Source organism: Megascapheus bottae, chromosome 15, assembly GCF_031878675.1.
Source record: "Megascapheus bottae isolate mThoBot1 chromosome 15, mThoBot2.hap1, whole genome shotgun sequence".
Lineage (NCBI taxonomy): Eukaryota > Metazoa > Chordata > Mammalia > Rodentia > Geomyidae > Megascapheus > Megascapheus bottae.
The window spans coordinates 23,172,192-23,190,590 of NC_143523.1; the positions used below are offsets into that span (position 1 = coordinate 23,172,192).

Genomic DNA, 18,399 nt, shown 5'->3' on the forward strand with positions numbered 1-18,399 from the left:
TATGTAAGTTTGGATCGAGAATCTTCCCAGATCCATGTGTTTAAAGCTTGGTCCCGAGGATGATGTTACTGGGAGGTACTTTTGAGGGGTTATGTTTTTGTAGGCAATCTGTAGGTCATTGGAGTCTGCCCCTAAGGGGAATTATGGGACTCCAGCTCTTTCCTTTCTTATTTGGCTTCCTGACCATGAAGCAAACAGTTTCAATCTATTACACATTCCCACCAAGATAAAGCAAAAGAGGGTACTTGATGATGGACTGGAATCCACAAAAGTGAATTAAATCTTTGCTCTTAATTGCATGATCATCAGCTCACTCATACAAGTGGAGAGGAGTGGTGAGGGTGTAGAGAGGGCAACTGCCTACTTTTGATGGGTAGTTCAGTAGCAGACTTGTCATCAGGCTTACATGTATGCATGGCTATAAACATCCTATGATTCAGAAGGTTTTACAACTTTGGTCTTTATAAAAATGGTAAAGAGAAGATAGGAACCAGTGGCTCCCACTTATAATCCTAGCTACTCAGGAAGCTGAGATCTGAGGATCCAGGTTCAAAACCAGACCAGGCATGAAAGTCCCTAAGACTCATCTCCAATTAACCACTAGAAAACGGGAAGTGGGGCCATGGTTCACGGGGTAGTGCAGTAACCTTGAGCTAAAGAGCTCAGGGACTATGCCCAGGCCCAGGGGTAGGGTGGTAGGTAGCCTTGAGCTGAAGAGCTCAGGGACAGCACCCAGGCCCAGAGTTCAAGCCCCATAACCAACAACAAAAAATGGTGAAGAGGGCTGGGAGTGTGGCCTACTGGTAGAGTGCTTACCTAGCATGCACAAAGCCCTGGGTTCGATTCCTTGGTACCATGTACACAGAAAAAGCCAGAAGTGGTGTTGTGGCTCAAGCGGTAGAGTGCTAACCTTGAGAGAGCTCAAGGACAGTGCCTAGGCTCTGAGTTCAAGCCCCAGGACTGGCACAAAAAAAAATGGTGAAAGCTGGGCACGGTATCTCGTGCCTATAATTCTAGTACTCAGAAGGCTGAGATCTGAGGATCACTGTTCAAAAAGCCAGCCTGGGCACTAAAGAATATGAGACTTTTATCTCCAATTAAGCACTAGAAAATGGAAGTGGGGCCATGGCTCCAGGGGTAGGGTGGTAGCTCAGGGAAAACACCCGGGCCCAGAGTTCAAGTCCCATGACCCATACACACACAAAAAAAACGGTGAAGAAATAAGTTTATTACATTAAGAAATGAAAACCACTATACTACCAATGAAAGTTCAGTCTTACACATAAAAGGACTTCCTTATTGCTCAGATTTATAAGAAAGAAAACAAAAAATCAACTGATATATTATTCCTATTATTCCTCTTCTCTCCCTCTAATTATGGAATTGACAGACTAGGCAATAATACTAGGGCAAAACAGAAATATATTAATAATATAGTCTACTAGGATACTTTGAAAAAAGAGAGAAAGACATAGCAAATTCAAGTGAAGCGTTGACAAGTCACTTGCAGAAACAAACCACAAGGATCTCACAGTGCTACAGCATTTCAACTTAGATCAGATCCAAGTCAGAACAAAGAATACCAAGGACAGAACCACAAGAAATACAGGAAATGCACATTACCTGAAAGTATTTGATTTCAGATAGATTTGCTGTTTGTAAGAATGTTTGATATTGTTAATCAAAGGAGCTTAGATTTGGTTTCTAGTCCTTATATTTTAATAGTATTTTTTTAAAAATAGAACACTAGTAGAATCCTCACAAGTTTGACAGAATTGTATTGTTCCAATGGCAAGGTCTGAGGCTAGCCTAATTCAAGAGACCAGTTTGGGAGAATTGAAAACAAGCATTCTTAATTTCTTAATCCCAATGGAAGTTATACCACTGCAAAAAGGGAAATTAGATACTAGCTTTGAACTGTTTGCGAAAAGTACAAAGACAGCAAAAATCCCAGCACTGTTTCTATGTGATCTGGAAACTGCCCGAGAATTACAACCAAGTTCCTCAATGAGGGAGTAGGAACCTTTGTTTAGATTTTAATTTACTATATTAATTGCTTGGAGGTTGTCATTAAGGAAATTGTGCAAAATTAAGGAAATTACTGACAGACATCCAGAATTTTAAAGTATTGGAATATAGAAATTAAAATGGTTAGAATGTATTTAAGTGTGAACAACACTACCACAAATGAGGATCAGAAGCTCTTTCAATGACTGGGCATAGTTGGTTGTAGTCAGCTGCACTAAAAAGAACAGATTTATTGAAATAATACTTAGGAAAATATTGTGGTAAGGAACATCCCACTGTAGCTGTCAAATTGGTTGGGGAAGTGCATGTGTGTTACAGAGAAACCTAAAGTCTAGGAGGCCACTTATGCACAGTACAAATTACAACTACTTTGCATCTCAACTTAGAAAACCAAGGAGAGTTGATCAGACTTCTAAAATCCTGGCTTAAAAAAGAAAGCCTCCCCTGGGCAGAAGTGGAGATATGGCTCAAGTGACAAAGCACCGGCATTGAGTGAAAAAGCTAAGGGATACTGCTCAGACCTGAGTTCAAGTACCACCAGATAGAAAAGGGGGAGAAAGGAAGAGAAGAAAAAAAAGAAAAGAAAAGCAAGGTCCATACTCTGACATTGAACCATGGCCCTGTCAAAGAAATAGGGAATTATGATGAGTGCATGGATAACAGAAGGAAATAATTTCATTGTAAACTGGGGGCATGATGGAAGTTAATAAAGCATGTTTGCACACAGTAATAAAAAATAGTTTGTGTATGAGATAAAGATTTTGTGGAATGAAATGAAATAATAACAAACAAGTTGCTGAACCTTTTTTTAAAAAAAAAAAAAAGCCTCAGCCAGGTGCCGGTGGCTCATGCCTGTATCCTAGCTACTCAGGAGGTTGAGATATGAGGATCACGGTTCCAAGCCAGGTTAGGCAGGTAAGTCCTTAAGACTCTTATCTCCAAGAAACTATTCAGAAAAAACCAGAAGTGCCACTGTGGTCCAAGTGGTAGATGCTAGCCTTGAGCACCAAAGCTCAGGGACAGTGCCCAGGCCCTGCATTCAAGCCCCAGGTCTGGGGGTTGGGGAGGGAGATCTTATAAAGCCTAAAGCCTTATCCTGAATTGTCATGGATGCCTCTGCTGTATTAAGATTCCACAAGACTTACCTATTGCCAAGCAGATGCTAGTATAGAATGCTCTTGAACTTTCTAGCTTCCAGAACCCTGAACTAAATATAATCTCTCTCTTTCATAAATTAAAGATAAATATATCTCAGGTTTATTTATAGTGATGGCTGTTTTAAACTCCATTCCCATTTAACTTAAGGTCAGGGGCTAAGGATAAAATAGGATGCTCTTTATAGAGTAGCATTGGGCTTAGAAACAAAAGATTAAAATCCTCTTCCTGAATCCACATGACTTTTATTTTTTAAACCTTGCCTCCTACTGGTGGTTCCTTATCTTATGCAGAAGATAACTGACCCACCTGGACAGCAAAGCTGGTGAATCACAATGCCAAGACTAGAGTCAAAGCTGACTAGCCACTAAGTCCAGTACTCTTTCCCTTAAATCATGCCATCCACTTGCCTTTTACCTGAGGAAGGACAAACCATACAACTATGAGACTGGGCATAGGAGGGAGGCATCTGTTTAGATAATACTAGTGAGAAGTATATTATTTTCTTTCAAAAATGTAAATATAGATGTGTCAGTAAATGTTAATGCCTAAAAAGCCTAGCTCAGTGAGTGCATGGCAGGCTTCCAGTCTACAGCACTTCACTAATCACTACCCACGGTCTTGAAGTTAAAGGAAGCTGCTAAGCAAAGGTTGGAGAGGGAGAAAATACTTTAGATTGCATTGTTGAATAAATACAACATTGGCAGAAAGTGATTAAAAATTCCCAGACCAAGGAAATCCAGTTCAAGGAGATAAGGAACAGAGAGCGAGATGGTATAATTTGGCTTAGAGTTAACTGCAACTTAAGTGAAGGTAATGCCATCTAAGTGGGTATTGTACGCATTTTCATTAGGTTCTAGAGACAAGACTTGAAGGGGAAATGATGGCTTGTATCATCACAAGACAAAGCATCACTATGATGAGCCACTGACTCCAATTTTAACATTTGTGACCTGTCTGGGTAATAACAAGTACTAAAGAGTGCAAGCTCATTGTTGCTGTTATCCAGGGTGGTTGGAAAGACTGAAAGGAAGCAGTGGAATGTCAATTTTATGATACCATAATTACCTTCCAGAGGAAACACAGCATTCAGAAATGCAAACAAATCTTTAGAAACTAAAAGAAGATAAAAGGTATGGCAACACTGATTTCTGCTCCTATAAGTAAGAGGAAGTAATATATGCATGCAGAGATGTATGTACATGCATGTATGCAAATATACGTCCACATGCATGCAGGTATGTGATTGGTCTATAACAGAGGGTAAATCGATCATTCTGTGGCTAACTAATGAGACTTCATTTAATATCTACTAATTAGAAGCAATGGAAGAAGCCCAGGGACCAATATCAAGAGGAAATACTCAGTTCTTCTGAAGGGTATAATAATTTTTCTTTCTTTTCAAACTATGGAAGTTCAAGAAATCTTACATTAATAAAAGCCTACATTCCAAATATTAAAATAATAAACAGGATATAATACAAAAACTCAGACTAAAATAAATTAAGAAATATAATTTATATTAAAAAATGACAGGTATAGACATCCTGAGATTCTGATCTATATGAAGAACATAGTATCGATCTGAGAGGGCATAATGCTTAAATAATACCCATAAAATTCTTAAATGTCTGGCCATAATGAATGCTGAACAAATAACAGCTATTACAAGGATGAATCTTTATCCACAACATCCTGAAAATCAGACTGGTCACTGCCTTCCTGTTTCAATTTCAGTTTGAGCATACAAGTATTATCTCTGTTATATTGACTAGATATCTTGAGAAAACCAAAGATGATACTTGGAAATCAAAGTGAAGTGAAAAGAAACAGGCAATAGCTAGAAAAAAACATTCTGAAATTGTTTATAAGCAGCATTCATAAGACAAGGGATCACTTACAGAACATAAAAATAATAAGTCAAAGAAAAATGAAAGCAAGCCAGGTAAGATCTGGAAGATCCTGGTTCTAAGCCAGCCTGGGCAGACAAGGCCTCAATTCCATCTCCAGTAAGCTAGCAAAATTCTGGACTAGAGGTGGATTTCAAGTGGTAGAGCACCATCAATGAGCAAGCAAGCTGACCAAGCAAGCCAAATGAGAGCACAAGACCCTGAGTTCAAGCCATGGTACCAGCGCGCACGCACACACAGGCGCGCACGCACACACACACACGCGTCACAAGACAATTGAGAAATCTTAAAATTTAAATGAAATTGCTAATAGCCCTAATGAAATAATAAAAGATCTTTCCAAAGGAAGTTACAAGGGTCTTTACTAGATCCATCCTTACATAATTTGAAAATAATTCCAAATTGGGTAGTATGGTATACATGTATACTCCCAGCACTCAGAAGGCTGGGACAAAAGGATTTCAGGCAAGCCCGGGCCCCAATAGTGAGAAAGTGTCCCAAAAACTGAAGAAGGGGGAGTGGTGGGCAGAATAATCCAAGACTCACTACTCTTTTGTCAAGAACCAGTATACCTAAAAGAATCAATGTACTTAATTTTAATTTCAGTTTATCCATAGGAGAATCTTAATTTCTTTTTCTCTGATGATGAAGCACTTAATTCCCTTCTGTTCCCCACGTGGATTTTATTTTTGAAGAGCCATATTTTTACTCTTTAAAGTCACAGACATTTTCTCTATTCATCTAATCCTAAAAATCAAACACTTTTTCAAAAAGAAAGTGATTTCAATTCTGTGAGCATTTGTGTGTGTGTGTGTGTGTGCAGGACACACACAGAATTGAGCATTTCTCACACATAGGGAAAGACAAGGTAAAAGAAGACACCATGGAGGAGAGGGAATTGATGAAAAAGTAAAACTCTCATACAAATGAAAGGCTCACTGGAGAGAAGCAAAGTGGATACAGGTGTAATTATGGCTTTTCCTCTCTCCTCATCAATGGAATTGCTGTTTATCAAGAGCAGTTTCTTAACAATGGTTCTGAAAGTTATCAAATGCCTTCTTAGCAGATTTCCCAATATGTTCCAATGTTAGATTTGGCTCTCAGATATTCCAATTGTGAGACGTTTGAGAGAATTTCTATTTCCCAAAAAGTTATACTAATAAATAAGGAGATTTTATTTTATTGCCTTTGCTCATTTCTTCCTTTCCTTAACAACCCAAATATATCCTTTCCAAAGCTCCACACTGACCTCAGCAGTGAAATGAAGGAACTCTCTTTGAATCTTCCTGTACATTAAAAATATGCATAGGGGTCAGTGACCTGAAATTGAGACAAGCCCAGGTCCCTAATCCCTGTCACAGTTTTTCTATTCTACAAGCATACTTAAGGCTCAAAGAAGCAACATGTATACCCACAAAGCACGTGAGGCACATAGACATAGAAAAATCTGTCTTGGTCAGACCAGGTATCAGATAAAATATTGTAAAATCTCTAATACACCATCTATTTAGAAGAGGCTCTAATCTTTCAAAATTATACCCTCACATCAGTAATCAGGAATCTTGGCTCACACCCACAATGGCTTGTCAAGTAAGCAAGGACGTTGTGTCATTTTGGTTGCCTGGAAATTCATATCTGGTCCACCGAACTACAAAGATCTTGGATCCCTATTAAAGGTTGTGGATCTCCACATAAATGATATCTCTGTTACAGAGAAAGAAGAGGCTGCTGCACTTGCTAGAATGCCTCTGGCTGAGTATCGGATGCTCCAAGTTGGGTTTCAGGCAGATTCTAGTTTGCCCAATGCCAACATCATGCTTCGGCAAGGGGAAAATGGCAGAATCCCAGGAACACACCAGATGAGATATGCACAAGAAGCATGCTTCAGCTGGACTGTGGTGCCCCAATCTTTCACCATTCTCTTCTTCATATAGACTAAATTATAGCTTCTCTCTGAGAAGAGGTTCTTGGTACTCTGAAGGAATTAACCGTGGAAATTACACTGGGAATTTCAAGGCCAAAGCAACATCTGAGGCCAGGCCAAAAACGTGGAGGAATTCATTGAGCAGCAACTCTGGGGTACTGGGGTTTCTCCAATCCTGGTCATGGCCCCACCTGTACCCCAATCATTGGCACCACTTCTTCAATCCACAGTAAGTCTAATGGAGCCGAGGCGCGAGTTTGTCGGTGGTGAATTCGGCGGATTCGCAGAAGGTACAAGATGATGGCCAGGAGCACCACCAAGATACAGGCGAAGAAGAGATAGTGGTTGTAGACAAAGGAGAGACGCAGCCAGCTGCCATGGGCTTGCCGCACACCTTCCTGCCGAAGATCCCTGGGAGGAAGGGGGTTTGGAAAGAACAGTGAGTTTCAGAGAGAAACATTTACTCTGATCTGACCGTGCCCATCTAGTCACTCCATGAAGACATTGTCACACACTAGCTAGAAGCTGAAAAATGTCTCCAGGGCAATTCTTCCCTTCCTCTACCTGACCCAGAGAAAGACACTCCAAAATCTAGCAACAAAATCAAAAGGCCTTTGAAACTAAAGCCAACAAGATAAAACCCAAGGAGATAAGACTAATCGTCCTTCACATAAACCTTAAAATACAACTTATATACTACCAATAAAAATAGGATGGGCCCTGAATTCAACCAAAAAAAATCAGATCAGATATTTTAAGTTGCTGCATTTCTTCAGGATCTAGCATGCCTTATCAATTGTAAGACAACCTGGAAAGCGATAAGATGTTATGCAAGGGGCCTGGCTGTTCAGAACACATGTCACTCCTGGATTATCCAAGCACTAGATCAATTTTTGCTTTCTTTGGTTTGAGCTGTAGTGTTTTTCAAATGTGTGAATTTCTACCCTTCATATCACACACACACACACACACACACACACACACACACACACACACACACACACACAATGTTTCTGACTTTTCTGGATAAACGAGAATTGGTGAGTGCTGGGACAGCACTTGTACCCAGTAGTTGGCACTCACTCTTGGGTTCCCCTCAACCCCCAACAACCTGTTTCTCATTTCTTTCACCTCTCCGGCCTCTGACGACCATGAGTTTAGAGGAACAAGCAGACTGTTAATTTGTCCTAATTTATCTATACAAGTCTAGGGACTGAAGATCTAAAAACTGTCTCTAATATCTTACAGCACGTGAAAACAAGGTATCAAGCAACCATAACTGATGATACAATGGCGGCACACTCCACACCAAACATTTCTTGTCTTCTGTTCTAGTTTTGGACTACTGAAAATCCTCCTACATCAGTAATGGTTTCTGGATTGATTCTACCCATTAGAAAACCTTAATTATCCAGGGTCTATATGCCCCTCGCTAGGCAAATATGTTTTCCAGAGTAAATGAAGAATAGTTTAGTTCATCAGTCAGCATCTTAGTATGAGCCCAGTCCTAAAGATGGACTGGTGAAAAGTGAATAAAAAGCTGACTTTTTGAAATGGCCAAGACCTTAACTGTCAACCTTCTGTCAACATGCCTCATTCAAGTAGTGTTTCCCATGGAAGAAATAATGACAGCCTGTTGGCTTTGGGGGCATCCTCTGAGCTCAAGGTACTAGCACAGTCTCACTTTACCTGAGTGGTAAGAATCGAGTTTTATATAGAATGGCTCCCAGTGTCCATTGAACCTCTCTGTCATATACCAGCTGGGCTGTGCGCAGGTTTGAGTAGTCGTAGGGAAAGTGGAATCCTTCATGTAGCACTTGGTACATCCAAGCTGACTTAAAACACTGATATCTGTGTTATGTCAAATTCATTTTTAAAAACATAAGAGAAAAATTAATGCTTTCCTTTGCAATAAGCCACAGATTCATTCTCACTACATGTCAAGACCTTCCTCTGCCTACTTCATCTCTCTCACCTCTAGATGGAGCCAAATTTGAGCCTACTTTATCTTAACACAAAAATAAAGACTATCTTGTAGCAATAATGATATTATGACTATGGTTTCCTTTTTTCCCCTTCCTTCTTCTCTTCCCTCCCTCCCTCTCTCCTTTCTTCCTTTCTTCAACAGTATTATATTTAGAGAATATACTAAGAATATCTACAAATATAACTATAGGTGGTCTGGGTATAATTCAACACAACCCATTTGGGGGGGGGGAGGAATAATTAAGTGCCCAGCATTTAATAACTATTAGGTAAGGGCTGGGAGTGTTGTCTAGTGGCAGGTGCTTGCCTAGCATGCACAAAGCCCTGGGTTCAATTCCTTGGTACCACATACACTGAAAAAGCTGGTTGTGGTGCTTTGGCTCAAGTGGCAAAGTGAAGAAAGCTCAAGGACAATGCCCAGGCCCTGAGTTCAAACCCTAGGAATGGCAAAAAAAGAACAAGAAGAAGAAGAAGAAGGAGGAGGAGGAGGATGAGGAGGAGGAAGAGGAGGAAGAGGAGGAGGAGGAGGAAGAAGAGGAGGAGGAGGAGGCGGCAGCAACAGCTAGGTGATAGGTACACAGGAGTTCATATTCTATATTTTGTGCATGTACAAAATAGGAAAACAGATGGCTTACTGGCAAAGAAAGCAGTTGAAGTTAGGCAATAGGTATATCTTACTCTTATTTTTCTGCATGTTTGATATAAATGCTTAAATTTTTTAAAAGGGCATCATTTTTTCAAAACATGAAACCACTTGGAAAGAACTTTCTTAAGTAACCACTGATTTGCCTTGGCTTCACTAAAATTGGTTCACTGTTTGGGTCCTCATCCCTTGGAAACTCAAATCTGAATAATCAAATTCTTTTTCAACATAAAATCTAGTCTGCATTACGGCTCCAACATTCTCCAGTAGAATTTGCCATCCACATATTAAGTCCATGTAAGATAGCAAAGGAAGTTACTTACTTGAGTCGATGCTCATCTGCATGTGAAGAAAAGAGTCCATTTTTGAATCTCTGAGTTAGAACTGACCAAGCCATGCTACAGTAATCCTGGAACAACCAGAGAACAGTGCAAAAAAAAAAAAATCAGAGGCAGTGGCTGAGAGTGAGAGTTAGTGATAGAGTGCTTGTCTAGCATGAATGAAGACCTGGGTTCAAATCCTCAGAAAAAGCCTGAAGTGGCACTGTGACTCAAGTAGTAGAGTGCTAGCCTTGAGCACAGAGAGGCTCAGGGACAGCACCCACCAGGCTCTGAATTCAAGCTCTAGGACTGGCAAGAAACTAACAGCTTGTGGTAAAATTCATACAATGGGAAAAAATCAAAAGCAAACTCTAACTTTCTTATAGTCCATTTCATGCTACTTGTGGGCTATTAGCTGACCAAGGAAACAGAAGTGGCACATTGATTCAGCAAACACTGTCCCATATGCTTCTTTGTTTTTTGTTTACTTATTATGCTAGTCCTGAAACTTGGGCTCATGGCCTGAGCTTTCGTGCTCAATCCTAGCACTCTACCACTCTGAGCCACAGCATCATTTCTGGATTTCTGGTGGTTAGTTGAAGATAAGAATCTTACAGATTATCCTGCCTGGGATACCTTTGAATGGAGATCCTCAGATCTCAACCTTCTCAATATCTGGGATTACAGATTTGAGCCAGGACACTCTTACCCAAAATTACAGTCCTTCCCATGTTAAGTATTGCCTTTTCCTGCTTTATTTTTCCATTTAGCATTTATATCACTGTACACATTACATATGCATATATTGTGTTTATTCAAATAAAATCCTACAACAACAGTTGACCACTATGACTCTAAATTAAGGCAAAGAGCTCAATTTTTACCTGTTCAAGTAACTGATGACTTAAACCTATTAAATATGTCAAGTCCAATATAGGTACAAAGTGAATTTGTATTCCATTTTAAATTTAATAAATTTTTCGGTCATGATTGCTTTCTATATCATGTTTCTAATATTCTAAGTAACTCTATAGCACTCTGGCCTCTTAATAACCAAGAGAACAAAAATGAACTTGCCCACTACATGTCATCTCCAAAAACACATCACATCTACGACACTCAGAAAAGAGAAAGCATGACGTTTTTCAGTCCCAAACATTAAACCAGACTAATAGAAAGCCAAAGGAAAAAGCACTTGCCATCACAAGTTTACACCTGGGCGATATGACTTGGAAATCTAATTTAATGAAAAGGCAGTTTGGCAAATCAGGTTCCTTAACTTGTCTAAGTCTGCTTTCTCGTCTGTAGGAAGTAGCTGCTGCCAGCATGAGTCATCTTTATATTAATGAGTTACCTGAGCAGCCTTAGCAAATGTTGGGCCGTGGTAGCGGCCTCCAATGCGTAACACATCCTCTGTGCAGTAAAAGAACTCAGAGAAGCCATAGAACTCGCTGTTGTTAAAGTCAATTGGTGACTGGTAAATGCCATTCAAGGAGGCCTGGCTGGTGTTGGAGCGAGCCAGCAGGGGGCTCAGCATCGCTCCACAAGTGGTCCAGTCTCCCTTTCCTCGGACATGCAGGACCTGGCTGTTTCTCTCTACCACATCTGTGAGACCCACAGGCAGACAGGGATCCAGAAATGGATTGTCGGGACTCAGGCCTGTCTGCTGGCCCAGCAATCTGTCACAACAAAAAACAAACACAACATGAGACTTTTTTTGGTGTTGTTTTTTGTTGGTCATGGGGCTTTGAGCTCTGGGCCTGGGCGCTGTCCCTGTGCTCTTCAGCTCAAGGCTACTGCCCTACCCCTGGAGCCAAAGAACCACTTCTGGTTTTCTGTTGGTTAATTGATGTGATTAGAGTATCTCAGACTTTAGTGCCTGGCCTACTTTTGGACTGTGATCCTCAGATCTCAGCCTCCTGAGTAGCTAGGATTACAGGTTTGAGCCACCATGCCTGGCAACTTGAGACTCTTGAACCAACCCTCATCTAGGAACTCTAGAGCTCTGCATAGATACCTAACAAGATGCAAATGTACAGTGATATCATGCACGTTTAACTTAAACAAAATATATTTGGAAAGAAGAGGACTGGGACATAGTTCAAGTTGGTAGAACACTTGACTAGCAAGTGCAAAGTTCTGAGTTCCATCCTCAAAAAGAAAAAAAGAATATTCTTAGGAGAGGACACAAAGGCATCAGCGATGCCTATATGCTTCTGATTATATAAAATATCTATCAAAATGAACTCTAGGAAAGGAAACAAGAAGGTTTTACTTCCCTGCTGTTTTTGTTGTCTTGTCTTGTTTGTTCATTTATCCGTCTTTGGAGAGGTAAGGGGAGCACAGAAATGGAAGGACAAAGGGTGAAGTAATGCAGCAGTGGTACTCACTAGTCACTTCTGGGGTGGGGACAGGAGGGAAAAACTGGGAGAGAGTGAGAGAGTATCCAAACAAAAATATACTCTTTACCGGACTTATGTAATCATAACCCTTCTGTACTTTACTTTTTTGATTAAAACAATGTTTTTAAGAAAAAAGAAGTCAATGATCTATGAACTTAACAGTATAGTCAACACATCTAACAGAGTGGTGATGCCAGGCTTTGAATGAGCAGTGCTGGTTAGAACAGAGGGAGCACCTGCTCCAGGGAGAGTTATGACCTTGGAGGCTCTGAGTGGGCAGAAGTCAGACAGGCTCTGATTTCCTCCATGACCATTGGACAGCTCTGGTTCTTCAGTCTGCATCTGTCAAGTACTTGTATTCTCATTACTAAAGAGATTAGTATGCAGATTTGGCCAAGAATGGAGACTACATAGAGAACAAATAAAACTGCAACTGCAGTTAATTATTCATCAATTCCAAAACAGATGTGGAAGACTGGGCTTCCTAGGATGAAGATACACCTGTAAGCAGAGAGCATAAGATAGCAACTCCACAGAATGCTTTGGGATAACTAGAATCTGAATGTTTTAAGGGCATGCCATAAACTACAAGGGAAATTCAGAAAATCCTCTTAAGAGAGAAGCATGCCTGGAAGTATAAGTTTCTCTAGTCAATTGGCAGCTACACAGGCTTTACTGTTTACCCCTCAATCTCCTGAAGTAGACGAATTAGACACTTAGCCAGAAAATACCAGTGCATAAGATGATGCAGGCTGGCATAAAGCCTGGAGGCAGCACAGAACAACAGGCAGAAAAAGAACAGGAGAACAAAAAAGAAAGAAGATGGAAAAGGAAGCACAATGGCTAGGGAGAAAGCAACAAACTAAATGGACTGTGAAACTCATAACAAATGCTCTTCAGCCATCACAATCTGGCAGAAGCCATGTGAGCACCACAGCTCAAGCAACGTTTATATGGACTTAGGAGGACTTTGAGAACACAAATACACTGCTTGGTATTCATGCAGTCATCAATTTTGTAAAACACCAGCATTTTCCCAAAGCACCTTGAACTCTTAGTGATTGAGACTTACAAAAATTAAAAAGCTGCATGGGGCAATATTTTCTTCAACATGCTTTCAGTGTAAGATAACTGATGATTAGGGAGAAAATATTACAGAAGGACCTCACCAAAATAGTTAAATGTCTGAGTATAGATAATTTTATGGTAGGAAAGGAATCTATGCTTTCCTTCAATACACATAATAACAATTTTAAGTACACAAAACAAGCTGGGCACTGTGGCGCTCTTGTCTGTAATCCTAGCTGCTTAGAAGGCTGAGATCTGAGGATCATGGTTCAAAGCCAGCCTGGACACTAAAGTCCATGAGAGTCTTATCTTCAATTAATCACTAGAAAATGGGAAGTGGGGACTGTGGCTCCAGGGGTAGGGCGGTAGTTGAAGAGCTCAGGGACAATGCCCAGACCCAGAGGTAGGGTGGAAGTTTTGAGCTGAAGAGCTCAGGGACAGCGCCCAAGCCCAGAGTTCAAGCCCCATGACCTACAAAAAAAAAAAAAAAATCACTTCACAACTCTGTATAATGGCCGAACTGCTTCATCTGGTACTCAAATAAAGATTCGTTGCTCTGAACAGTTCTGGAGGGAAAACCAGTTGTTTTGGACTTCATGAGAGATCTTTTAAAAGGTTTTGGTTGGGCCTGGGAGTTTGGACTAGTGGTAGAGTGCTTGCCTAGCATGCACGAAGACCTGGGTTCGATTCCTAGATACCACATATATAGAAAAAGCCAGAAGTGGTGATGTGGCTCAAGTGATAGGGCTCTAGCTTTGAGAAAGTCCAAGGACAGTGCTCAGGCCCTGATTGCAGTCCCCAGGACTAGCAAAAAAAAGTTTTGGTTGGTGGTGGTTTCTTTTAACAGTACTGCAGTTTTGAACTACACAGGGCTTCGTGCTTGTTAGGTAAGTGCTCTACTTGCTTATTTCTGGATAGGGTCTTACAGTTTCGTCTGGGACTAGTTTCACATCATGATTTTCCTATTTATGCATCTAGGATACCTTGGGTGACCACCATACCTAGTCTGTTGGTTGGGATGGGAGTCTCTATCTTTTTGCCTAGGCTGACCTCAAATTATGATCATAGTGATCACACACAACAATTTACAGATGCTTTCCACTTCTGTGGGGGGGGAGGGGAAGGGAGTACTGTAGATTGAATCCAGGATCTTGTGCATGCTAAGTAAGTACTCTTGATTTTGGGGGACAGTACTGGGTTTTGAACTCAGCGTTTACCACCTGAACATATGACAGCCCTGAGTTATGGTTGAACGTAACTCTTGTATAAGATGACTTACTTTACAGTCAACAGACATGTTTTGAGCACTATTGTCAAGAAAGAACTGCCAGGTGTGACGTCATACTGCATATTTTAAATCGGGCATTCATTACTTTGACTTTTGCCATGTCTGGGCATAGGACGCAGCAAGAGATCACAAAAAGCTGCTAAACCTTTTTATAAGTCCTAATAACAAGGAACAGAAACACTCTTGCCCAGTCAGCGCCTGACAAAAGGTCTCTAGGAGGGAGATGCTAACCTACCGGTATGATGGTTGTTAGAAACAAAATGAAAGCAGGGACTTGTCTACCTTAAATGAAATACCTTCAGTATGCTGTCATTCAATTTGAGAAACTTAAATCCCATGTTAAAATACCTGTTTTTGTGAAGAGTTTTATTCAGGACAAGGTCTTCATAGCGCTGCCGGGCAAAGTTGCCACCAAAACCCAGAAAGGTTGTGACATAAACCCTGTAAACATGTTCCGTGTGCTGCACATCACAGCCTAAGTTGAACTCAGCTAGCAAGACCTTGGCGGCTTCTTCCTGTTGTATAATGTCAAGACAATAAAGCAATTAAAAAAAAAAAAAAGCTAGCCAGGTGCGGTAGCTGACACCTGTAATCCTAGCTACTCAGGAGGCTGAGATCTGAGGATCACAGTTCAAAACCAGTCTAGGCATTAAAGTCTGTGGGACTCTTATCTTCAATTAACCACCAGAAAACCAGAAGTGGCGTTTCAAGGGGTAGGGCCATAACCTTGAGCTGAACAGCCCAGGGACAACACTCAGACCCAGAGTTCAAGAACCACCACCGACCAAAAAATAAAGCTGGATGTGAAGCTGTGACTTTAGTGATAGAGTGTTAGCCTTGAACAGAAAAGTTCAGGGACAATGCTCAGGCTCTTTAAGTTCAAGCCCAAGGATGGACAAAAACAAGTACAAGATTAAAGGAATTTTCACTGATCTCTAGAAGACTAGAACATTCTAACACACCCTCATTTCCCAACTGTTCTTTAAAATGTCTAGGAGCTTCCTTTCATCTTCACTGCTTTTACAAGGCATATAATAAGACTGCACCAAAAAGTACAAATAAGAGGCCAAGTTGGAGACCAAACACCAAATTAGGAGCTCAAACATTACCTATAGTTATAGGAGGTAGAATTATTACAGTTGATGTCATTTTTCTGGTATGTACTTCTCTATATTTTACAGTTCTGTACATTGGAATGTGCTAGTTTCATAATTATAGGAAAAAGTCCTTTAATAAAAAAGCAATTTAAGGCATTATTATGAGATGTATTGTATGGTCTTTTCTCAAATTATTCAAGAAGAGTTCACAAAACTATTCAAGAGGTTCCAATATTCCCTCCGCCCCCCGCTTTTTTTTTTTTTAATCAGTTTTTTTTTTTTTTTTTTTTTTTTTTTTTGCCAGTCCTGGGCTTGAGCTCAGAGTCTAAGCACTGTCCTTGGACTTTCTCAAGGCTAGAGTTCTACCACTTGAGCTTGTGTCCAAGCCCTGAGCTCAAGCCCAGGACTGGCAAAAAAAAAAAAAAAAATAGTGAACGGGAGTTTGGCCTAGTGGTAGAGTGCTTGCCTAGCATGTACAAGATCTAGGTTCGATTCTTCAGTATCACATACATAGAAAAAGCTGGAAGTGGTGCTGTGGCTCAAGTGGCAGAGTGCTAGCCTTGAGAAAAGCCCAACGACAGAGCTCAGGCCTTGAGTTCAAGCCCCATGACTAGCCAAAAAAATTAAATAGATAAAAATAAAAGGGAGCATAACTATAAAAGTGGTATAGTATCTGCAAACAAACAAAAATTATCCAGCCTCAAATACCAATGGTGCTAAGGTTGAAATCCTGTTTGGCTCAAATTACATCCCAGGATGTCTCCATTGACAGATTACAAGCTTTGAAAGACAGTAACACTAAAAAGTCTTTTTTTTTTTTTTTGCTGGTCCTGGGCTTGAACTCAGAGCCTGAGCACTATCCATGGACTTTCTCAAGGCTAGAGCTCTACTACTTGAGCCTCAGAACCACTTCTGGCTTTTTTATATGTATGTGGTACCAAGGAATCGAACCGGGGTCTTTGTGCATGCTAGGCAAACACTTTACCTCTAGGCCAAACTCTGGGCCCTAAAAAGTCTTATTTCTTGCACATACTAGATTTTCAAATATTTCTTTTCTTTCCACAATGATACTTTTTTCTTGAAATGCATTCTTCATGTTCTAAATAGGTAAGGACTATTAGAACCCAGGGGAAGGAAAACTTCAGGAAAAGGCAGTATCATTTGCTAAACAGTAATTATGTATCAAATAGTGTGCTTTAGGATTTACAGTATTATATTTGCTCTCCAGGCACCCCAAGAAGATACACAGTATTGACTGACTGCTAAAATGTGTCAAATACTTAGTATAAACTGGTAAGTGGCTAATTGGGTACTGTAGACTCCACAGTATTATTTCATTCTTAAATATTATGAGACAAGTATTATCCCTATGCCTCTTTTATACTAGAAAACAATGAAGCTCAGAAAGAAAACATTTTCAAGAACACCCAAACTGGAACGGGGAGTTGGGCCTACGGGTAGAGTGCTTGCCTACCATGCACAAAGACCCAGGTTCAAGAAAAAGCCCAAGGACAGTGCTCAGGTACTGAGTTCAGGCTCCCCCCCCCCAAAAAAAAAGAACACCCATCCTAGCAAGTATCTGAACAAATATTTGGACTCTGGTAGATTTATCTAAACCCCAAAACAAGTGGTTTTCTTTTCTGAATTTTTTCCCTCAAATTTCTAACTGAATTTCCATAAATGGGAAAATACCTGTTTGGGAGGCAGGAGAGAGGCAGAGGTGGGAACTTCATAAGCAATCTGGAGAGAGGCTCCTCCCATATCCAGGATCCCTACTGTCCTTCTGCGTCCTGCTGCTGATTCCTGGGAAGTCTCAACATCTGGTTCTGAAATGATAAGGAAACGAAAGGACTCTAAGGATGAAAAACCAAAATTAGCCTGGGAGTTTGGCCTAGTGGTGGAGTGCTTGCTTAACATGCCCGAAGACCAGGGTTCGATTCCTTGGTACCACATACAATAGAAAAAAGCTGGAAGCAGTGCTGAGGCTCAAGTGGCAGAGCCCCAGCCTTGAGAAAGTCCAAAGATGGTACTCAGGCCCTGAGCTCAAGCCCAGGACTGGCCAAAAAAAAAAAGAAAGACCAAAATTAGGGGCCAGGAGTTTGGCCTAGTGGTTAAAGTGCTTGCCTAGCATGCATGAAGACCTGGGTTCGATTCCTTGGTACCACATATATAGAAAAAAAAGCGGGAAGTGGTGCTGAGGCTCAAGTGGTAGAGCTCTAGCCTTGAGAAAGTCCAAGGACAGTGCTCAGGCCCTGAGCTCAAGCCCAGGACTGGCAAAAAAAAAAAAAAAAAAGAAAGACCAAAATTAATTCTAACAAAACCCCCCAAATCAACAATTATTTCCTTAAAAATCAGAAAACAAGAGGGGTGCTAATGATTCCCACCTATAATCCTAAATTATTCAGCACATGCATTAGAATAAAGTAGCATGTTAATACATTTAAGAACAAAGATTGAGCATAAAAGGATACAAAATATACAAAAATTTTATATAAAATATAAAAACTTAACTTGCTCACCTTAAACATGAGATTAAAAACATCACTATGAACTCATGACTTTTTTCTCTTCCTTAAAA

General features: G+C 40.5%; 1 protein-coding gene across 1 annotated transcript in view; it reads right to left on the reverse strand.

Moving 5' to 3' along the window:
• Positions 1-6,376: 6,376 nt before the first annotated feature.
• The window catches only part of Entpd7 (ectonucleoside triphosphate diphosphohydrolase 7), a 31,951-nt gene continuing 19,928 nt past the window's right edge, over positions 6,377-18,399 (reverse strand). The window contains exons 8-13 of the mRNA XM_090346094.1: positions 17,514-17,647; positions 15,073-15,239; positions 11,321-11,645; positions 9,970-10,055; positions 8,707-8,868; positions 6,377-7,428 (exon numbers count right to left, since the gene is read on the reverse strand). Of these exons, the coding sequence (XP_090202220.1) occupies positions 7,197-7,428; positions 8,707-8,868; positions 9,970-10,055; positions 11,321-11,645; positions 15,073-15,239; positions 17,514-17,647 (1,106 nt within the window). The 3' untranslated portion in view covers positions 6,377-7,196. The remainder of the gene's footprint in view (positions 7,429-8,706; positions 8,869-9,969; positions 10,056-11,320; positions 11,646-15,072; positions 15,240-17,513; positions 17,648-18,399) is intronic.